General features: G+C 35.0%; 1 protein-coding gene across 3 annotated transcripts; it reads right to left on the reverse strand.

The window, feature by feature from the left end:
- Positions 1-1,194: 1,194 nt before the first annotated feature.
- Positions 1,195-18,708, reverse strand: slc1a2b (solute carrier family 1 member 2b). 3 transcript variants are annotated; one of them, XM_044125323.1, is made up of 11 exons: positions 18,418-18,708; positions 16,035-16,174; positions 13,093-13,245; positions 12,595-12,845; positions 11,799-11,946; positions 11,347-11,473; positions 10,153-10,386; positions 9,840-10,034; positions 8,426-8,560; positions 8,123-8,311; positions 1,195-5,695 (listed from the first exon to the last, which is right to left on the reverse strand). In XM_044125323.1, exons 1-11 carry the CDS (start codon positions 18,453-18,455, stop codon positions 5,692-5,694), a joined length of 1,614 nt encoding a protein of 537 aa, XP_043981258.1. In that variant the 5' UTR covers positions 18,456-18,708; the 3' UTR covers positions 1,195-5,691. The 3 variants fall into 3 exon arrangements, with proteins under 3 accessions (XP_043981258.1, XP_043981260.1, XP_043981257.1); XM_044125325.1 differs by having other exon boundaries at positions 8,047-8,311; positions 18,418-18,693; XM_044125322.1 differs by lacking the exon at positions 18,418-18,708 and adding an exon at positions 16,304-16,408.
- Positions 18,709-19,027: the final 319 nt, after the last annotated feature.

The raw sequence follows: 19,027 nt of genomic DNA on the forward strand, positions 1-19,027 counted from the left end.
TTACTGTTTTCTCTATATTGGTGCTTTGAAGGACACACAATCTGCCCAGAAAGTTCTCTACTGTAAAACTAATCATACAGTATCTGCAGAGTTCTGTGTGAACAGTCTTCATCTAAAGCATGACTGAAAAACTAGTTGTTTTCAAAGTTTTTGTTTTGTTGTTTTCATGTTTCAATCAACATTTTCAAAATATGCAACTTAATTATTTCATTTAACCTTTAATTTAACCAGGTAAGATTGTTGAAGAACTAATTCTTATTAACTACGTCAGAGACTACAGGTGGAAAAGTAGTCTTTTCAGGAGGAGTGCATTTCTCCTCCAATTCAAATGTATACATTTTTTAAAATACTTTTATACCTTCAAAAACATACCTTGAATGGTTGGTTTTATTTACATTTTGACATAGATGCTATATTTGCTAATGTTACACATTAAAACTGGTAATGAGAAGCATTCCTGTTGTTACACCAAGTTTCTAAAATCTCTCTCCAACTTTTTTCCCTTGCACAGACAAGGCAAGTTGATGTAAAAAAACAAATACAGCAACGGATTTTGTCAGCTGAGAGCTACAAATCAGTAATTACGTATATGCATATTGCCACCAAAAGTTTTGTAATTAAACAGTTCTTAATAGATAGAGGAGGATAGATACACAGAACAGTTCATCTGTTCCCTCAGTAAAGAGAAAATATTGTTTTTAATCATTTCCTATTTTAAATTTTCTACTTCAAGTAGCTCTTTTCCACATGCAGTTTAACTTTATCTTTTTAATGCATTTCTTGTTTTCAAAATACAATTATTTTCATATTTTACTTTAGCTTTTTGTAAAGCACTTTAAGTTGTCCTGTGTTTAACTTGAATTTAAAGTGAATGAGAACTCACGTGAAATTTTCAAAAAGTATATAACTGCAGGAGCATATGGAGATTTAAAGATTAGTTTTACCTCTTCAGTTAAGAACATTACTGCGTAAATGATGTGTATTCATACACTGAGTTCCCTTATTGAAGAAGTCTCATCAAATTAAGCAGAAAAAAAGACTATAAAATAAATGCAATGAAGTGTAAGCTAGGTCATTTATCTTTAAACTCTACAATCTAATTGAACACTGTTCAGATAGATTAAATTAGTGCTCATGTACCATAAGGAGAACAAACTGTAAAAGTCAACACAATTCAAAAATCTCAAAACAGCACTTAGTTATGAACATTTATTAGTTATAATTGTATATGTACACCAAAGGTACAACATTTGTTGATATGTAGAAACAGATTTTTTGTTTTCATATCAACCAAAATCTGAGGAAAGAATGCTTCATTCTATTTTTTTAACCCAATTGTATATTTCTCACACACAGACTCTCTTGCCATTACATTGATATTACAACATCATTACAATAAGGGCAGACCCCAACTCATTTAAGGCAGCGATAAAACAGACCATCATGTCTACTTATGGAATTCTTCAAAAAGACACTTTAAAGTGTTTAAAAGTATTCCAGCTTTTTATTGTCAGTGACTTTGCATCTAATCAGTAACATTTAGCTGAGCAGGCATCAGGTCTCTCAACATACCTGTCAAAAATCTATTGAGACTGAAGGCAATAAAAAACATGGGATTCCTATAAACTTCACTGGCATTGATTGTGCAACAGAGGTGGAATGTGTGAAGAAGTTTTTGACTTTAAGTGAATCAGTGGAACAAATATGCCTGAGACTAAGAAGCCAGCATGTTTCCTTTTAAAATGTTTCAGAGAATTCCCCTGAGGATTGTTGCTCTTTACTGTGGTAGGCGTAGGAATAGCACAGGTATTTATTCTCTCTGATTAACTTCTTGGCTATGATTTATCTCTCTCTGTGTGTCCTACACCAAGGGCAAACTTAACCCTTTTGGTCTTTAAATACCTTCATAACATCAGTTTTACCCTAAATAAGTGAGATTGGCCTCCTTATAAAACAAGAAACCTTCTTTTACTCTTGTCTTTCTTTATTTATCTTCTTATCCACCTCTCTCTTTTCATACAAACTGCGTTTGATTCAGGATCACTGCAATTTTAATTAACCTCTGCATTGCCACTGAACAGAACGATTATATCCATATATGTACAATGAAAATGAATTCACACTGCTTATATCTTTATGGAACAAACATTCACTTACATTAGATACAAAAGAAAAGATATTTATATATCATATGTGTGACAGAAATGTTAAACAGCTAGTTAACAGCAATTAGAAAATAAAATCAGACAGGCAATTTATTACATGTTGTCCTCTATACATTTCGTCTAATCTATCAAAACGAATGTTTTTTTTCTCCCCCCCTTCCTCTAGCTGATTACATTTCAACGAGTCACAGGAATGAAACCTTATTTCTACATGGAATTTCAAGAGAAACAAAACAAATCAATAAAATGAAAGCAAAATCTGTTAACTACAATATATACACAAAGTGCATGGAGGCACTTCAAAATATCATGCTTTTAAGATAGTGGTGCAAAAAAATAATTAGACTTTTTATTTAATTCATGCGTCTACAACCATAATATTGAACATAGTAGTCATTCAACACTCAGTCCCTTTACGTGACACTATGATTTGCATTATGTCTTCACTGCAGAAGTTTTCTTTATATATATATCACAAGGTCTAAAGGTAAGGCTTAAAGAGCCTGTAAAGGTGTCAGTTCTGTGCTCTGCAGCTCAGGAAATATGGATCAAACTTGACTGACCTTTAAGATTTAAGTGTTTTTAATATATGTGTGATTCAGGAATAAAAGCCCAGGTGATTTAATGAGTGTCTATGTGTGTGTTTTATTTATTTATTTTTTTTAGTCTAAGCATGCATCAGTCCTTTAATATGTTAAGTAGAACACCAATGTTGTTCAAAACATGCCTCACTTATGTTAAATGAACTTAAAAAGGTGTAAACTGAGAATGTACTTTGAGAGCTAAAGGACAAAGTGCTAAGTTAGGTTTTCTTTTGTTACAGTAAATGACATTTGATTTGAACACCTTCAAGGCATGGTTGTCATTTCAGCACAAATAAAAAGAAACAGAGAAGGATCCACCGGAAAAAGAAAGCAACTTAATCAACTCACATAACTAAGGTCTCACTGCTCACTCACACAGGGCGAGGGGAAAGTTCAGGATTCAGGTCCTAGAAGGTTGTAACAAAACAACTCCAATTGTAGCACCTCCATAGCAATTCATGCTAATGCCGTTTTATGCCTTTTAAAACAACTGCCATGTTTGCTTTGAACAGTTGTTTTAACAGAAGAATTTTCACACAGTGTTGTCCCAAAATTATTGTAAAAAAAGAAAGAGTTTAAAAAAGTATTTTCATTGGTTACTACCTCATTAACTTCATTTTTGAAGTCTGAAGGAAAAAAAACCCCACTAAGTAAGGCAGGGATAATAAACAGCTGTAATATTGTTGTGGTTTCTAGAAAGCAGTTATGGTCATGCACAAAGAGTGCCTTTGCGTCACTGCTTTTAGTTTTCTCTGGGTACTTTGTTCATTAAGTTAAATCATGGCGTTTTTAAATGTTTTTATATATATTAAAAAAATCTCATCAAAAACTCAATTCTCATGTGTAGAGCAGACGAAAACACAGCAGCACATATCCATTTTGCTCTGAGGGATTCCACTGGTGATGCACCACTTCCAACCTTCATTTCCTCTGTTAATAGTCAATAAAAATGGGTTTGATAAACAGCTTTGACATTTCTGAGACCAGAGATTTTTTAGAAGTTTGCTTTGGTTGTGGGCCCTTCCTAACTAATCATTAGCTTCAGGTTTTGGGACCACCCAGTTCAAATTTGTACTAAAGGAAGGTATCAACTGCAGAATACAATTTAGAAGAAGACCATTTAAAAAATCCTGATCTATCCCTTCAATAAAGGTTGATATCCAGTTTTCCCTGCTTTGTTTAAAACCTTTTGCCACTTTTATAAGTTGATCAGCGGCAGATTATCCTAAGACGACCTGATAGTTTGAATTATCTTAGCTTAACTCGTTTCTGTTCTGAGTCCCCCAAAATATCCTCTGATTGGCACAAAAACACAGCTGCAGCATATAGGGTTGGTAGAAACAGTCTTGAGCTCTGATGGCATAAACACAGATTGCAGTACCAGGAAACCTCTGTAAATATGATGTAATTGTGAATTATGGTTGTTGCTTCACCTACTGTGCTTCATACATGGTCAGGGATGACTGTGCTTACAGGTGATAAACAGATTCCACCAGTGCAATATAGCTTAAAAACCATGTGAATGTGTGTACTTGAAATCCTCATTTTCCACAATATATTCACATTTCTTTCAGTATAAATGTTGAAGGTAAACCCTTTTTTTTTTCAGACAAAGCATTGGAAAATGGTGCTAACAAGAAGCCATTTTCTTTAGCTGATAAAGTAAACAGTTCGACATTACAAGGATTCCTGTTAAGGTAAACATAAAAAGCCTGAGTGTCTGCTGTTTGTTGTAAATCGATTTTTGTATGCAGCAAAGTTGCAATGGCCAAAAAAAACAAAAAACAAAAAAACACTAACTACAAATTAAACTTGGCATTTTGACATTAATTGTGCTCCATAAGGTCCCTACATTTCCTTCAGGGTGCAATACTTATATATATATTTTTTTTATTCCATTTTTTTTTTTTGAGGAATGAAAATACATTTTAGTTGCATTGGCATCATAAAGTTACTCTGGGAAAAAAAGGGAAAAGTGCTTTATAAATATTTTAGGGATTTTACTTGCATCACATTGTAGACAAAAGAAATGTGACAATGTGTTGCAAGTACGTAAGGAGGCAGAGGAAAGGCTTCTGTTAGCCGGTTGACTTTATGCCTGTCTGGTCCCTATTCTTGACTTGGTCATGCTTTCTTGACACAAATAAATTATTTTAAAATCTCTCTCAACATGTGAAAGAAAAATGTTGACTTTCTTCACAGAAGACAAAAAAAAAAGGAGAGGAAACAAATCCTGGTTTGTGGAAATAATTTGTGCTTTGTGATAATACTTGTATGTGAAGAGGCATGGAGGGATTTTCCTTTGATCAGAGTATTTGATCATTGTAAATTCATGTACCATAGAGATTTTTATGAAGGTGTAAATACACCATGTTCAACACAGATAAAATCAGTTGTATCAATTATTGGTGTGGTTCCCACTCATCCTCCCGCTCAGAAAAAGGAGCCATCTTTATAAAATATGGAAGATACCCTCAGTGCATGTGTGTTGCACAACTACATTGTTGCTTTTCATATAAACATAAACTGAACTGAAAAAAATATCTACCGTAATAATAATTCTCTCTTTCTCCCCCCCCAAGCCTTGAAGTATGTTGTGCAAGTATCTGGTATACAGGATGTGTTTCTGCGCTCTAACAGGTGAGGTATAACTCTGTTGTCAGTTCACTGTTATGTGAATTAGTATAATATACCAGTCAGATGGACAAAAATACAAAAACTTCTTAAAGGGACTAAGAGTAAAAAAAATAAAACTACATAAAAAAAAAAAACATTAGTAGTTCTGTTCATGTGACTTTTCATTCACTCTTCTTGTTTTATCACCAGATAGGAAAGCTCGTGGAGCCCAGGAGCAGGGGGATCTCTGCGCTGCCATTATTCATGTTTCCATGGTTCCTCCTCCACAATCGTGCACTCCGCAGCAGAACCGTTAGCGGCTGAGGTTACCTGCAAGCAGTCAGCAGGAAGATCTAAGCAGCTCATCCATGGCACATGTTAAAGAATACAGGTAATTTCACAGTCACAGGAGAATTTAGAACATTTGCAGGTGTTGTTAAAGGAAAAACAGTTAATATGTTACTGCAGCACATAGACACTTGATCAATCATAGACGCTTGAAGTTAAAGTTAATGTGAATACCAATGTTAGGACAACTTCAATCTCAAACTCTCAGAGGTGGTTTATGTGAATGCTATTTTATAAACTTTTTGTGACTGCTTGTCACATTTGAATAGAGTCATAGAGTCATTGTTTACTCTACTCTATTTATGGCTAATAACATTTAAAGGAAAGTGGGATTAGACCATATATATATATATATATATATATATATATATATATATATGATTTTTTAAAATGTTTTTATGTGTTTTTCCAAGCAGCCAAAGTTTCTTCTTCTAAATCTTTTAATCTTTTTACTAACCTTGGTTAGTATTTTTTTTTCTATTTTTGACCAAGTCATTGCTCCTCAACATGACAGTATATTGCATAAAATAAGCTGAAAAATTGAAAATGGATAATTTCTGGTTGTTCTATCTGGGTACATAAAAAACTGTCCATGGGCACAATTTAAAATCGGTAAACTTTTTAATTTGCGTTATATTTTCTTACTGGCTGTTTGAATATATGCATTTGTAGTTATTAACTTGTCAAAGCCCGAATAAATGTTGCATCAGAGAACTATCAAAACAAGAAAGTCTGACAGGATTACCGAAAAATATAAGGGAGAGGGACGTTTGCACACAAATCCAATGTTTGATTGATTTTCTTACTGCTGCAATAAGTATCACTACATGTTTTGCTCTGAGTTTACTGACAGTCCCCTGAAAAAGGTGGGTCATATTTTAAAACTTGTAGTTATAAATTCTTTACAGTCCATGTACAAAACAGTCATCACTTTGTATGTATCTTGTACTTTTCTTACTTTGTTAATATTTTAGCAAATAAAAAACCATTCAGGTTTGTTTGTTTTCTTTTACAAGAAGCAGAAATAGCAAATTATGGGAACCTCTGGACAACCAACAAGGATAATGCTCATGGCAATGGAAGTGTTTGACTTGGGAATAAACTACGAATGTGATTATTTTGTATATTAAGGTTAATAACAATGCCACAAAACTTAAAATGAAAAAGTAAATATATGATGAAGCAAAATAAAATCTTAATGGTTCATACAAAATATACACATCAATTTAAACAATGTACAAATAAAAAAATAATAAATAAATGTATTGTTATATTTTGTCTTTTTTGCAAGTCTTCTAAGCAGTGTGAAGCAGGGTTAGCAATGTGAGTCATGGTATGTACATAAAAAATTAAAAAAAAAACATAAATAAATACAAATAATGAAAATGTAAATCCTGGAAGTACCATGCCTTTGTGTCACATATAAACATAAAAAAATAATAATATTTAAAATTTGAACACTGAAAACATGTGGTTATATTTTTTACTAGTTTACAGTGTTGCTTGGCAACACTCTATATAACTTAAGAAATGCAAATTTTATCATCTGACTTTTTCTGCCCATGTGTGCAAATAATAGTATGAAGGTAAAAAAAACACACACAAAAAAACATCTATGGCTGAGATTTAACCTGTGATCTGTTCCACATTAGTGTTACAATAACTTTTGATTTCGCTGCAGAGTTCTCAGAGCTGGGACAAAGAGACTGTGTGAGAGCACTTAATCACTTTTGGTGGGATGGAGAGGTGTGCATTACTTATGTATGAGCTGCTAATTATGCAACACTTCCCATCACTGGATTTTAAATTAAAAGGATAAATGAGTAAAAATGTATTAAACATTTATGATCAGCCACAAAACAAGATAAAGTGAAGTAAGCCCGCTGGATACTATGTTGAATAAACGGAAAATAGCAACTAAAATATTTATAGAAACTTTTAAATTGAAACTATGGCTGTGTTTATTGAGCTACTCTGAACTTATGTTAGATGTGACACTGCTAAATAATTTCCCAGAATTATATTGAGGAAGTTCATACTTCGTGCCATAAGTCGCCTTATGGGGATAGCTGATCTATTTTTAATTTTCTTTGCAAGCACATCAACTATGTTTTGAACTGTGTTTTAAATGTTGAATAATCTTTAAACACAAAAGTGGCTGTTCCAGAGGAGTAAACAAACTTGGTACACATGTGAAATGAAGAGTGTATGCAAGTGCATCTCTGCTTACAAAGACTCGGTGCAAAGCGAGCAGAATGAAGCAAAGCTGCAGGATGTGCATGCAACTCCAGCGGGTTATATTGAAGTTCTATGTCAGAAAGCGTTAATAGTACCTTGCATTCATCTACTAAGACAGAATTGTTAGCATTGGCAGTAGCAGCTGTAGAAGAAGTTGCGGTTAAGACGCACTGGTTGGAATTGTTCTCGTGGTGGTTCTTCATGTCGTCATAATAGGACTGGGTCTTTGTCATCATTTCGATGTCGTCTGATTTAGCCATGTGCGCATCCAGCTCATCCAGCTCAGCTTTGGACAGATGGTACACAATCCCTGCACCGTAGGAGTCACCCACCACATTCACTGAGGTCCTGAAACGATCCCTGAGGAGAAACAAACCATGATATTAAAGACATCATAAATTTTTTGTGCACAATATAATATACGAAATCTATTATATGAACAAAATACAACCAGAATAGACGCTTAAGACTCACAATAACCAGTCAACAGCAACCAGCAAACTGATATCCTGGGTTGGTAAGCCAACGGCGGTAAGGATCAACAGCATAGTCACGAGGCCGGCACTGGGAATACTGGCTGCTCCAACACTGGCGAGGGTGGCTGTCAGACTGAAGAAAAAGAAAATAAATTATGTAGATCTCTAAAAATGAACTATGACCATTAAAACTCCAAATCTCAAAAACCATAACATACAGAGTTGCAAAAAAAAAAAAAAAAATTCCTTTTTATTTTACTCCATGTTTCAGAGATTCAGAAAATGTAACCGGAATGCAGTTTTCAAATTAGTTAAGAGCGCTTTACCAAGTGAAAATGCTGTCAACACCAACCTGGTTGACCTCGTATCTCGGTTGGGTTAAATTTTAGACTTTACCTGCACTCCAAATCTTTATTTTTTTCCATCCTAAGTTATTAGAAAGTGGACTTGCTGACGTGCTTTTGATCACTGTTAACCGCTACTTAAAGTCAACACCTGGGTTTCTGTCAGACATCAAGATTTATGAGTCTGTCAATTACAGTAAGTCATCCAAGTTCTAAAGGAACAACATCTCTGCCATCATTTTTGACGACATTTCACAAAAATGTCAACTTCTGTGGAAAATGTAACAGATTGGACATTCCAGATAGTTCTCCTTTTATCTCTTCAGCATACAAAATGTCTCCTCAAAAGTCTTGAAAAGCCTTTTGATATTTTTTTCATCCAAAACTACTATTTGATATTGGTTGCATTTAAGTAATTTCTAAAAGGTCTATTTATTTACTCTGGTTATTTTTATGATAATATTAAAGGTTCATAATTTGTAATATTTAAATGCGATAAAAAAGTGAAAACAGAGAAAATCTATAAAGGCGAAAAAAAGGCATTGTATTCATACTGGCTCTTTCTTTAGGCTGCATAAAGTACAAGCCTGGGGAGAACCTGATTTGATTCCAAAATGTGGAAGATGGGATGTTTATTTTGAAGCTTCATTGATTTGTGTGCCATACAAATGTCAGAACTAGGGTCATCCATCTTCAACTCACTCTAATATGAGAAGAGTCTTCTGGCAGAGATCGATGAAAGAGAGCATGTACCCGCTGTTTATCTTCCTGCCTAGCATGAGACTCGACACTATTGCTACTTCCTCATGCTGGTTTATGTGCTTCACTTTAATTGTTGTATTTAAGGATTGTTTCTAACCACACATTCTTCATAGTTTACTGATTAATTCATCCACTCTTCTCAACTCAAACTGTATTACTTTCTTTGTTATTTTTGATTTACTGACAAAGGCATGCTTCTCATTAACAATCTAGAGACTCTTTGAACCTTGAATCGAGTAAAAAAAAAATAAAATAAAAAAATATATATATATATATATATCGAAATAAAAAGAACGCTCTTCTTACCTGACTGTGACAATCTGACCAGGATCAAGATTCACACCATTCATCTGGGCAATAAAGATGGCCGCCACAGCCTCATAGAGAGCAGTTCCATCCATATTGATGGTGGCACCTACTGGGAGCACAAAACGAGTGACTCTTTTGTCAATGCCCAAATTCTCCTCCAGGCAACGGAATGTGACAGGAAGTGTGCCAGCACTGGAGATAAAAGCAAAAAACAAGGAGGACTATAAACGCATATAACCACGCACAAATTATTTCTAAAAACAAGTATACACAATGATTTGTTCACCCATTGATCCTTATTCATGCTGACCTGGAAGCTGTTCCTAGAGCAGTGATCCAGGCCTGGAAGATTCCCAAGAAGAAGGTGAAGGGGTTTTTCCTTGTGATGACAAAATAAATGCTGGGCAGGAAGATTGCGCCGTGGATGATCAGACCAATAATCACAGTCACCATGTACATGCCAAGCTGCCTTGCCACCACCTCCAGGTCCTTAATGGAGATGATCTTGCCACAAATCAGACAGGCAATACCAAAGGGAGAGTACCTTATTGGGTGAGAAACAATTTATTGTTACTTTGAAATTAAAGTGAAAAGCAAAATCAAAACAAGTTGTAAGAGCACTGTGATTATGATGTAATATCCCTTAGATATGTTTCAAAATAACATGAGATAAAGGAGTTCCTTTCTTGCAATTTTTGGAAGCTTAGCTAGCTTGAGCCTTTCCACATTTTTTAAACTTACAACCATAAGTTTGATTGTATTTAATTAGAGTTACATGTGATAACTGTAGGAGAGCTGCAGAGATCCATAGCTCAGATGTAAAATCTGTGGTTCATGTCTTCCATAAATCTGACTTTTATGGAAGAGTAGCAGTTTGGCACAAGCCATGCAGGGTACAAAGCAAACATAAGAGCAAATTATGCTCTGGTCATATGAAAAAAAAAGGTTTTGACCTCAATGAAAAATCCGCATTTTCAATGTTTCAATCCTAACCGTAAAGCTAAATGTACAATGTCCAATTATTATTCAAGTATTAGAAGAGCAAAGTCAAACTATGAACCTATATCCTGTTGAGGAACTTCAGTAAAACTTAAAAATTAATACTCCAATATGTTCTCCATCTTATATGATTGACATGAAGCTATTTTGGAAAGACGAATTGGCAAACATTTCAGTCTCAAAATGTGTAACGTACAACCACCTTTTGCTACAGAAGTCACAGAGAGTCATTAGGACATATCTGCACAGTTTTGACTCATGATGGCTGAATACCTTTCATACTTTTCGGATTCGTTTTTGTAAGAGATAACAAAAATCATCCATCGCATTCCTTCCTAATCACTATGTCAGCATATCATACAAAGCCCCAAAATAATACATTGAAGTTTGCAGATGGAGGATGAGAACATATGAAAGATTTGCATTGATATGAATATTTAATTTTTTTCAAGCACAGTGAAATGGGTTTTGAAATGGTTCAAAGAAATTCATGAGAGATACCAACCACATGATCATGATGACAAGTTTCATCACAATCTCATTGAGGATATTGAAGAATTCAATCATGAGTCTGGCCTTGTCTCCCATCTTGCCCATGCAGATGCCAAATGCAATAAAGAAACCAATCATACCTGCAGCAGAAAATTATGAATGCATCAGAATAGATGCAATGGAGGGCGACTTCAGTAGGAAGTAGGCAGCAAATGTATAAAGATATTTACAATGCCAAGTATGAGAAATGAATTTGGTGAGCTCACTTGTTTTAGTTGATGAAAATGCCTCAACAGCAAATAAATTACATTTTCATCACAAGAAGCTTGGGGTTCTCTGCCCATCAGCAAATGTTAGCTTTCTTACAGCTAGCATGATGATTTTAACATAAATTTGATGTTAAATTTTAACGGTACAAATGTGTGCAGTTAACTTTGAGGTCCCAGGGGGCCCTCTGTTACATACCCAAAACATTCATGCCACTTTTGTACTGAAGTGACTTTTTGATGATAAACTGTGGCTCCTTGGTAATGTTAGCCACCAGGCCCTCCACAGTGGTGACATTAACTTCCTCTTCCACAACCACCTCAACTTTTTTGGTGACTGTTTGGATCTGGAACAAAAAAAATAAAAAATAAAAATAAGATGCAGAATTCTCTTCTTATTTTCTGATCAGCATCCTCATCAGAAAATAAAAACCATCAGAGCTCCCTAATTGGTTTTAAAATATTTTATGACCTAATTATACAAAGTGTAATGTAATGCTTACGTTACAGTTTTCTAACGTAACAGTTTTATTGAAAATAACCTCTTGTTAATTTTTTTTTTAGAAAGCATCTAGCTTTATTTCTGTCAGGATATATCTAGCTATGTTGCTATGTAGAACATATTCTGTTGGGTCAGCATAGGGTCTAAATAGAAGAAAACAACAGAAGAAAACAAACCAACAACAAGTATTAAGATGCATTGTTCTATGCTAAAGATAGGCCTTATATTATCTACACCTGTTTTGCATTTGCTGTCACACTTTGAATGGAAGCGTTATGGTCGTTCTTAGAGTGCTCAGAGTGGACGGATCCAACTAACCAAATTTCCATCATAATCTTTACAGTTTAACAGCTGATCAGACTTAAAGGTAAAAGTAAGAAATAAGCTAACTTATTTCAATGAAATAAATAGAACTTTCTTCTAGTTTAACATGATATTATAATGATAACTTTACAATTACAATGGACTCTATAAACACAATCTCATCTTCTACCTGTTGAAAGCAGGCTTGCACCAGGTTTTCTGGGAAAAGATTCCTTATCAGATCGAAGAAGGCATCCAAGCTGGACACATCATCGTTTTTCTCGCCCTCGCCCAGATTTTCCTTCAGTTTGGGGTTGCCAGGATGGATGACTAGCACCAGGATGACACCCAGGACAGCAGCAATAACAGTGGTGGTCATGTAGTAAACCATAGCTCTGGTTCCCAGGCGACCACTAGATTTGGCGTCCAGGCCAGCAAGCCCTGTACCGCACACAAGCAAGATGTTTATCTGATCATTTCTAGTTCAATGAAGAAATTGACATAATATGTAAGAATAAAGAAATCAAAACAAATGCTACTTGGTGACTCTAAGATCACCATCAAGTATGTTGCAGTAGTACTACAACAGAGAAAATGGAACAAAAGAAAGCATCCAGTCAAAATGAGCAACATTGCTTTTCCTTGAGAATTTAAAAGCACACGTTTTTGATTGTGATAAAGTCGGCACCTGTGATTAAGCTGGAGATAATGAGAGGCAAGATCAACATCTTCAGCATCCTCATCAGAATATCTCCAGGAAAGGCAATCACCATGACAATGTCCGGATGAATTGGAGAGGCGACACGCAGCAGCATCCCTGATACAGCTCCCAGAATCACACCTAAAATGAAAGGAGTGGGAATAACTTAAAAATTCATAATCACTTAATGAAAAATGCATTTTAATCTAAGCAAGGGGGAAAAAAATCTCAATGGAGAAAACTACACTACTTAATATAAAAATTCTAATAATTTTCAATCAGTTGTTTTTGCTTCTGTGGTTCTTTGTCTTGCAAGACAACTCAGTATCTACTCCCACCTTCTCAAGTCAGCTGTTTAGGGTAAAAAAAGATCCTGTTGGCTGCACATTTGACAAGCACAGTCAGTTGACAAGATAAAACCAAAACCAGATCAGATTTCTTTGAAAGATGCAGCATATCAGATTGTCAGGTTTGGCATATGTAATAATCACAAGAAATCTAACTTCAAGAACTTTTTCTTTTAGCATTTTCAAATTCCACAGAATACTAAAGAAATAGGTCAATGTTTCATTTGGACAATGGATGAAAACTTACACTACTGCACTTGTCTGTAAATAAAATAATTTTTACAGTTTTTCTGTGGTTTGCTCACAGGAAACCCTGCAAATCACAGATGTGCTTCTCCTGTGAACCCTTGGGAACCAGCCATACTTTCTTGTTTCAACTACACTGTCAATATATTTGACAGGTAACAAGCTCATAGGGCCTGCTATAGTCATAGTCATAGTGTAGTCATAGCTCCAGAGATTTTTTTTTATTAAGTTGAAACTATATATTTATGTACTCTGTGTAGAAAAACACACCTCTGCAGTTTAAATCAGTTAGAATTACCATGGTAATCTCCAGTTGCTGAATGCAACAACAATGAGGGTAGATTTTTTGAGAAATTTTAAGTACCTTTTTAAAATTCAAAATGTATACACTAAGATTATGATGACTTTCAAAAATGTACAAGAGCCCATATAATGACGACATGATTTTGTATACATCTGGGAATTACTTTTGTGGTATTCTGGCTATTCAGACTATTTCAGTTACCTGAAGGCACACCTCTGAATGCATTTACTGTAAGACAACACATCAAACATACTATTTCATTGTGTAACATAACGGAAAAAAATAACATTACTCAAGAAAAAAAAAATGTCTTGTTCATCTGTGGATCCAATTTCCAGATGTCTGAAACTACCAAGTTCATCTATTGATACAGTTATACCCGAATATAAACACAGTACGAATGTCCAGCAATTATAATGTTGACTAAGGAGAGGAGTTCTGAAATTTAAATGTGTTTTGGGGTGAAACGTGCAAACCAACACCAGAACAAAAGCAAAAGTCATTGTGAAGATTCTTGCTGAAGCTGTTAAAGAGAGTATCATTGTACTGTTGACAGTGGCAAAGTGACATTCAGTTAGGAAGAAGCTGTTTTTCACCAAAGCCACATGAAGCACATTCAGTTTAGACACAAACTTTGGGACAAAAGCCTTTTGCTACATGTATACCCTGCCAACTGATAAAACTATTGAAGTGTTTGGCCATTATGATCATTTAGGGTAAATATTTAAAAAAATTACAATACTGTTTACACCATCCCAACTGCAAAGTAAACACAGTTGGGATATTTTAAATGAAAAAATAAAAAATAAAAAATCTGAAAATAAATTGTATTATTATTTATTCCGATATTTAGCAAATAGCAAAATGCTGTTAATCCCCAACCAGCCAGAAAAGTTAAAACTAATTTTCAGTCAGGCAGTGAGGAAGAATAAATCTTTTATAGGGTGTATATAAATAACGGGTTGCAACTCTATTTTCACTAAGAATTGTGTAGTTTGAGGTGCATTAACCACAACTATTACTTGAGAAAATTGTAAACATTCATTTTTTCATTTTGCAACAATTTATCTGTAAAACAACTAAAACAATAGAAACCTTTATCAGTTCTTGTAGTTATTTCAAGTGTCAAATTATTACCTTTGTTTCCTCCTCTGCATTTTGATAACACACATGTGAGAGCTTCAGACAAGCAAACTGGAGACTGAGAGAGCTGGCATATAACTTAGAAAACCTATATTTAGATGCATAAACCTTAAGATCGGTAAATCTGGCTGACATATATCTTAGTCTTAATATATATAGTAGAAGTCATTCTCTATCTGCACAATTATTGCCAGAATGTAAATTTGTCATCCATCTGGTCTGACTAGAGCCAGCTGCTGTCCTCTGTGTCTGTGTGACTGTTGGTGCGCAGCCAGTAGAAAAGCACCAGTAACATCCTGGGGCTGCCAACATCCGGTGGATTTTAGACACTCTGTGTTTCAGAATTGAGCTTTTCTCTTTGACCTTCTCACTGACCAGTCGCTTACTCCTTTACAGAGCCTTATTCTTTAGTACTGATGTGACAGGGGATCTATTATCCTCTTGACTCACTTTATGAGAGTTGTGTGATTGAGATGTTCAGAAAAACTGGACTGTCCAAAACTTTTTAAATTCCTCACTGGAAGAAATTTCCAAAACCTCAGAATTAGAAAGTAATGTGTCACTGGTGGCCATGAAAAGGCATAAAAGTAATCTAATTAAAGATCTGTTCAGCAACCAGAACATGCCACGCCCTTTAGTGTTTATTAATTCTCCTCCTTCAACACAAAGAGCTACAGCAGTAATCACAATACTTTGTAGGTTTGTTTGGGTGACTTGTGTGTGGCGACACACAACTCATAGCAACAGGTGGCATCGTGCTGCAGAAGGTCAGAACACCCAGTCAGCTTACTGTCTGGTACACTGAACACAGATGGCATCTCCTCCTCACGCTGTAAGCTAGCTGTAGATTTTTATCATACGCCTGAGGGAGAAAAAAATATTCTCCTTACCAAGGACTGTGAGCGTGAGCAGGAGGTTCTTGAACATTTTGGAGCAGATTTGGGCACATTTGGACCGGGGCCTCGCCTCAATGGGCTCCAGGTGGCTCTCATGCATCCTCACCTCCACTTGTTTAGGCATACTGTTGGCACTGCGGCAAAAAGAAAACACAAAAGAGAAGAATTTAATAAATGCTAATAAAATGATCCATTGATGTTTACAGTTACAGGTTACAAAAAACATGTTATGCCATATAACTTGTTTTGATTGGGAATTTTACAGTGATAGCAGCATGATTTTAATTGTCTTCTCTACAAACTCCAAAAAGTTTCCAAAAAAGCAGCGTAACAAAAACATGTGAAGCATTCAACTGTTGCCAAGCTGTCACTTGAACACTGCGGTTACTATGGCATCCAACAGATGGAACTTGACAAGATTATGCAGCTTGATAATTGCCCCCCTTTCCAACGATGTGCTAAGCATTTGGTAAAGTCATGTCTGTTGCTCATTATTTATATTTTTTCAGTACTGACAATTCTAATCCATACATACATACAGTTGTTCAGTTAATCTTCTTTCTAGAAGATAATGGATAATCTAAATTAATCCAAAAACAAAACAGTATGTACACAAGAAAATGACTGAAAAATGAACAGTAGCAACATGAAATTGATATTTCATGTTGAACTGAAGCATGAAGCACTTTTCAGTTGATGTCAACAACTTCGTCTGGTGAAGGTGCATGAATTATTGTTGCCAAACCTTGATAAGAAAGAGACCTATTAGGGGACTCTTATTTTGAAGTAAGACAGGAAACAGTTCATGTTCTTCCCTCTGGTGATGACAGACTTCCAATCAGGTTGGACTAAAGCAGTCTGTTATAAATGCACTGAAGAACCATTTACCATCTTTCAATTCTACAGGTGTGTTTAAAAAAAAAGATACACAAGATAAGAATGATTTGTCATTACTGTGGGAACACAATGGCTGGCTAGCTTTTTTAGTAAGTGGGGGTTAAAACTGTCTCCTGCAATCACAAGGAGATATCATGAGAAAACAAATCTGTATTTGACACGACTTTTAGACAAATTCATTTACACAGGGAGACACATTGGAACAAATTGTTGACATTTTAGGAGTAGTGTCTGAATAGTAGATGCTTCAAATCGATATATGTTTTTCACCAAAATTCCTGTGATAACCCTTTCTTGCAAGAAAAGTATGTTTCTTTACCTCTGTCATGGATTTGATGAGAATAAAAGAATAAAACTCATTTTAATGGCATTGTTATGTGAGAGGTTAAAAATAGCCCCACTTGAAAACACCACAGTTAAGCTTACACACAAAGTTTTCCTCCAGCGATGTGTGAGAAAACTACAACATAGGAAGACCACCTGGTCCGCCTCCTGTTAAAGTAGTCAAATCTACTTCTAATAATCTCAAAATAATAAGTGAAGTGCAAATGAGAAAGAGCAAACAGCTGAATTGCATCATTGTCCTCTCCCTATTTCAAATAAGGAATTCATAAACTTAAAATTTTGGTGTAGTACCAAATAATTTATCTCCTAACAGAAGGAATGATAAATGTAACATGGATGCTCCGTTTTTGCTCTCCCTTCATTATTTTTAGGTCAGAGTGAGGAAGTGAGCCAGATCTTCTCATTAACACCTTTCCCTTCGACTCAGAGACGAATGAGATAGAAGAACTGAACAGATGAATATAAAGCAGTACTGCAAGTTGAGCTTCAAACAGATTGAATCGCAAAAACATTTATTGTTAAGCTTTTTCCATCATTTAATGAAAACTTCACAATTTTACATTTGAACGACCTATATGCTCTTTTAAAAATGCAAATAAAATTTCATAATTGAGAAAAGAATTGACTGTTTTCAAAGACAGTCCTAGAAAAGCAAAATTCAAATAGACAAAAAATAATTAATGGTTATTATATATTTCCAAAGCCTCTTTATCATCATAATTAATTTTTTGAATGTGATTGGGTTGATTTAATTAGGAATTTAAGTTACAAACTGTTAGTGGAAAGAATAAAATGTGAAACTGTGTGGAATATAAAAAATTTGTTAAATGGGATATCATAATTCAGGCATTATATTTTTAATGTGTTGTATACAATATATTGCATTTATATTGTTATGTTTTCAATTTTCTGTTCACTTCAAGAATGAAAAACAATAACAATAATTTATTTGGTACTCTTTTCTAAAAGGTTCTAAAACAATTACCCTGACTAAAATGCGTAATTGGTACATTAACTCCTTAAGAAACAATAACAGTATTATAAAAAAAAATAAATAAAAAAAAACTATTGATAAAAAAGTAAAAACAAAGAAAATGGTATATTGTAACTAAAATTGAAAATTTTAATTACTTACTTCATTTCTGGTGGTGATGAGGTTAGTGCAATGTACATTGACTAGGAGCAGATCTCCAAACTTTGGTAGTTTAAGGTGAATCAGCAGAAGAAAGCATTAGTTGTGTCACAAGTGCTCCATCCAATAAGTTGGCAGGTGTCAGTGGATAATGTCCGAAGCTGAAAACAGCAGAGGTCTGCTGACGGCTAGCCGCTCTCAGCTGCCCATCCAGCTCCAAAGCATCCAGAGAGCGAAGAGAGGATGTAGTCTGGACCAGAATCACAGCCACAGAAACCTGAACTGCCCCATCTTGATGTGTGCAATAACCCCTCTTTTACCTCGCCCCCACCCTCTGACTTCACAAACACACACACATGCCGACACACACACACGCAAATACGCATTTGTGTAATAAAACCTGGGAGTAAATAAATAACCAAAAGTACAAGTGGAGGGAGGGGACAGCGTATGAGCTTAATTGTCAAATCGGTTACAGATCCTGCACTCCCTGGATTCTGTAATCCAACATCCAACTATATTTTCAAACTCTTTCAGCTCCATGGATAGCATGAGAAAGTCTAGGCTGCAGAGGAGGAGGATGATGATTCCTGCTAATGGCACACTATGGACA

Source organism: Gambusia affinis, linkage group LG08 (assembly GCF_019740435.1).
Source record: "Gambusia affinis linkage group LG08, SWU_Gaff_1.0, whole genome shotgun sequence".
NCBI classification, from domain to species: domain Eukaryota; kingdom Metazoa; phylum Chordata; class Actinopteri; order Cyprinodontiformes; family Poeciliidae; genus Gambusia; species Gambusia affinis.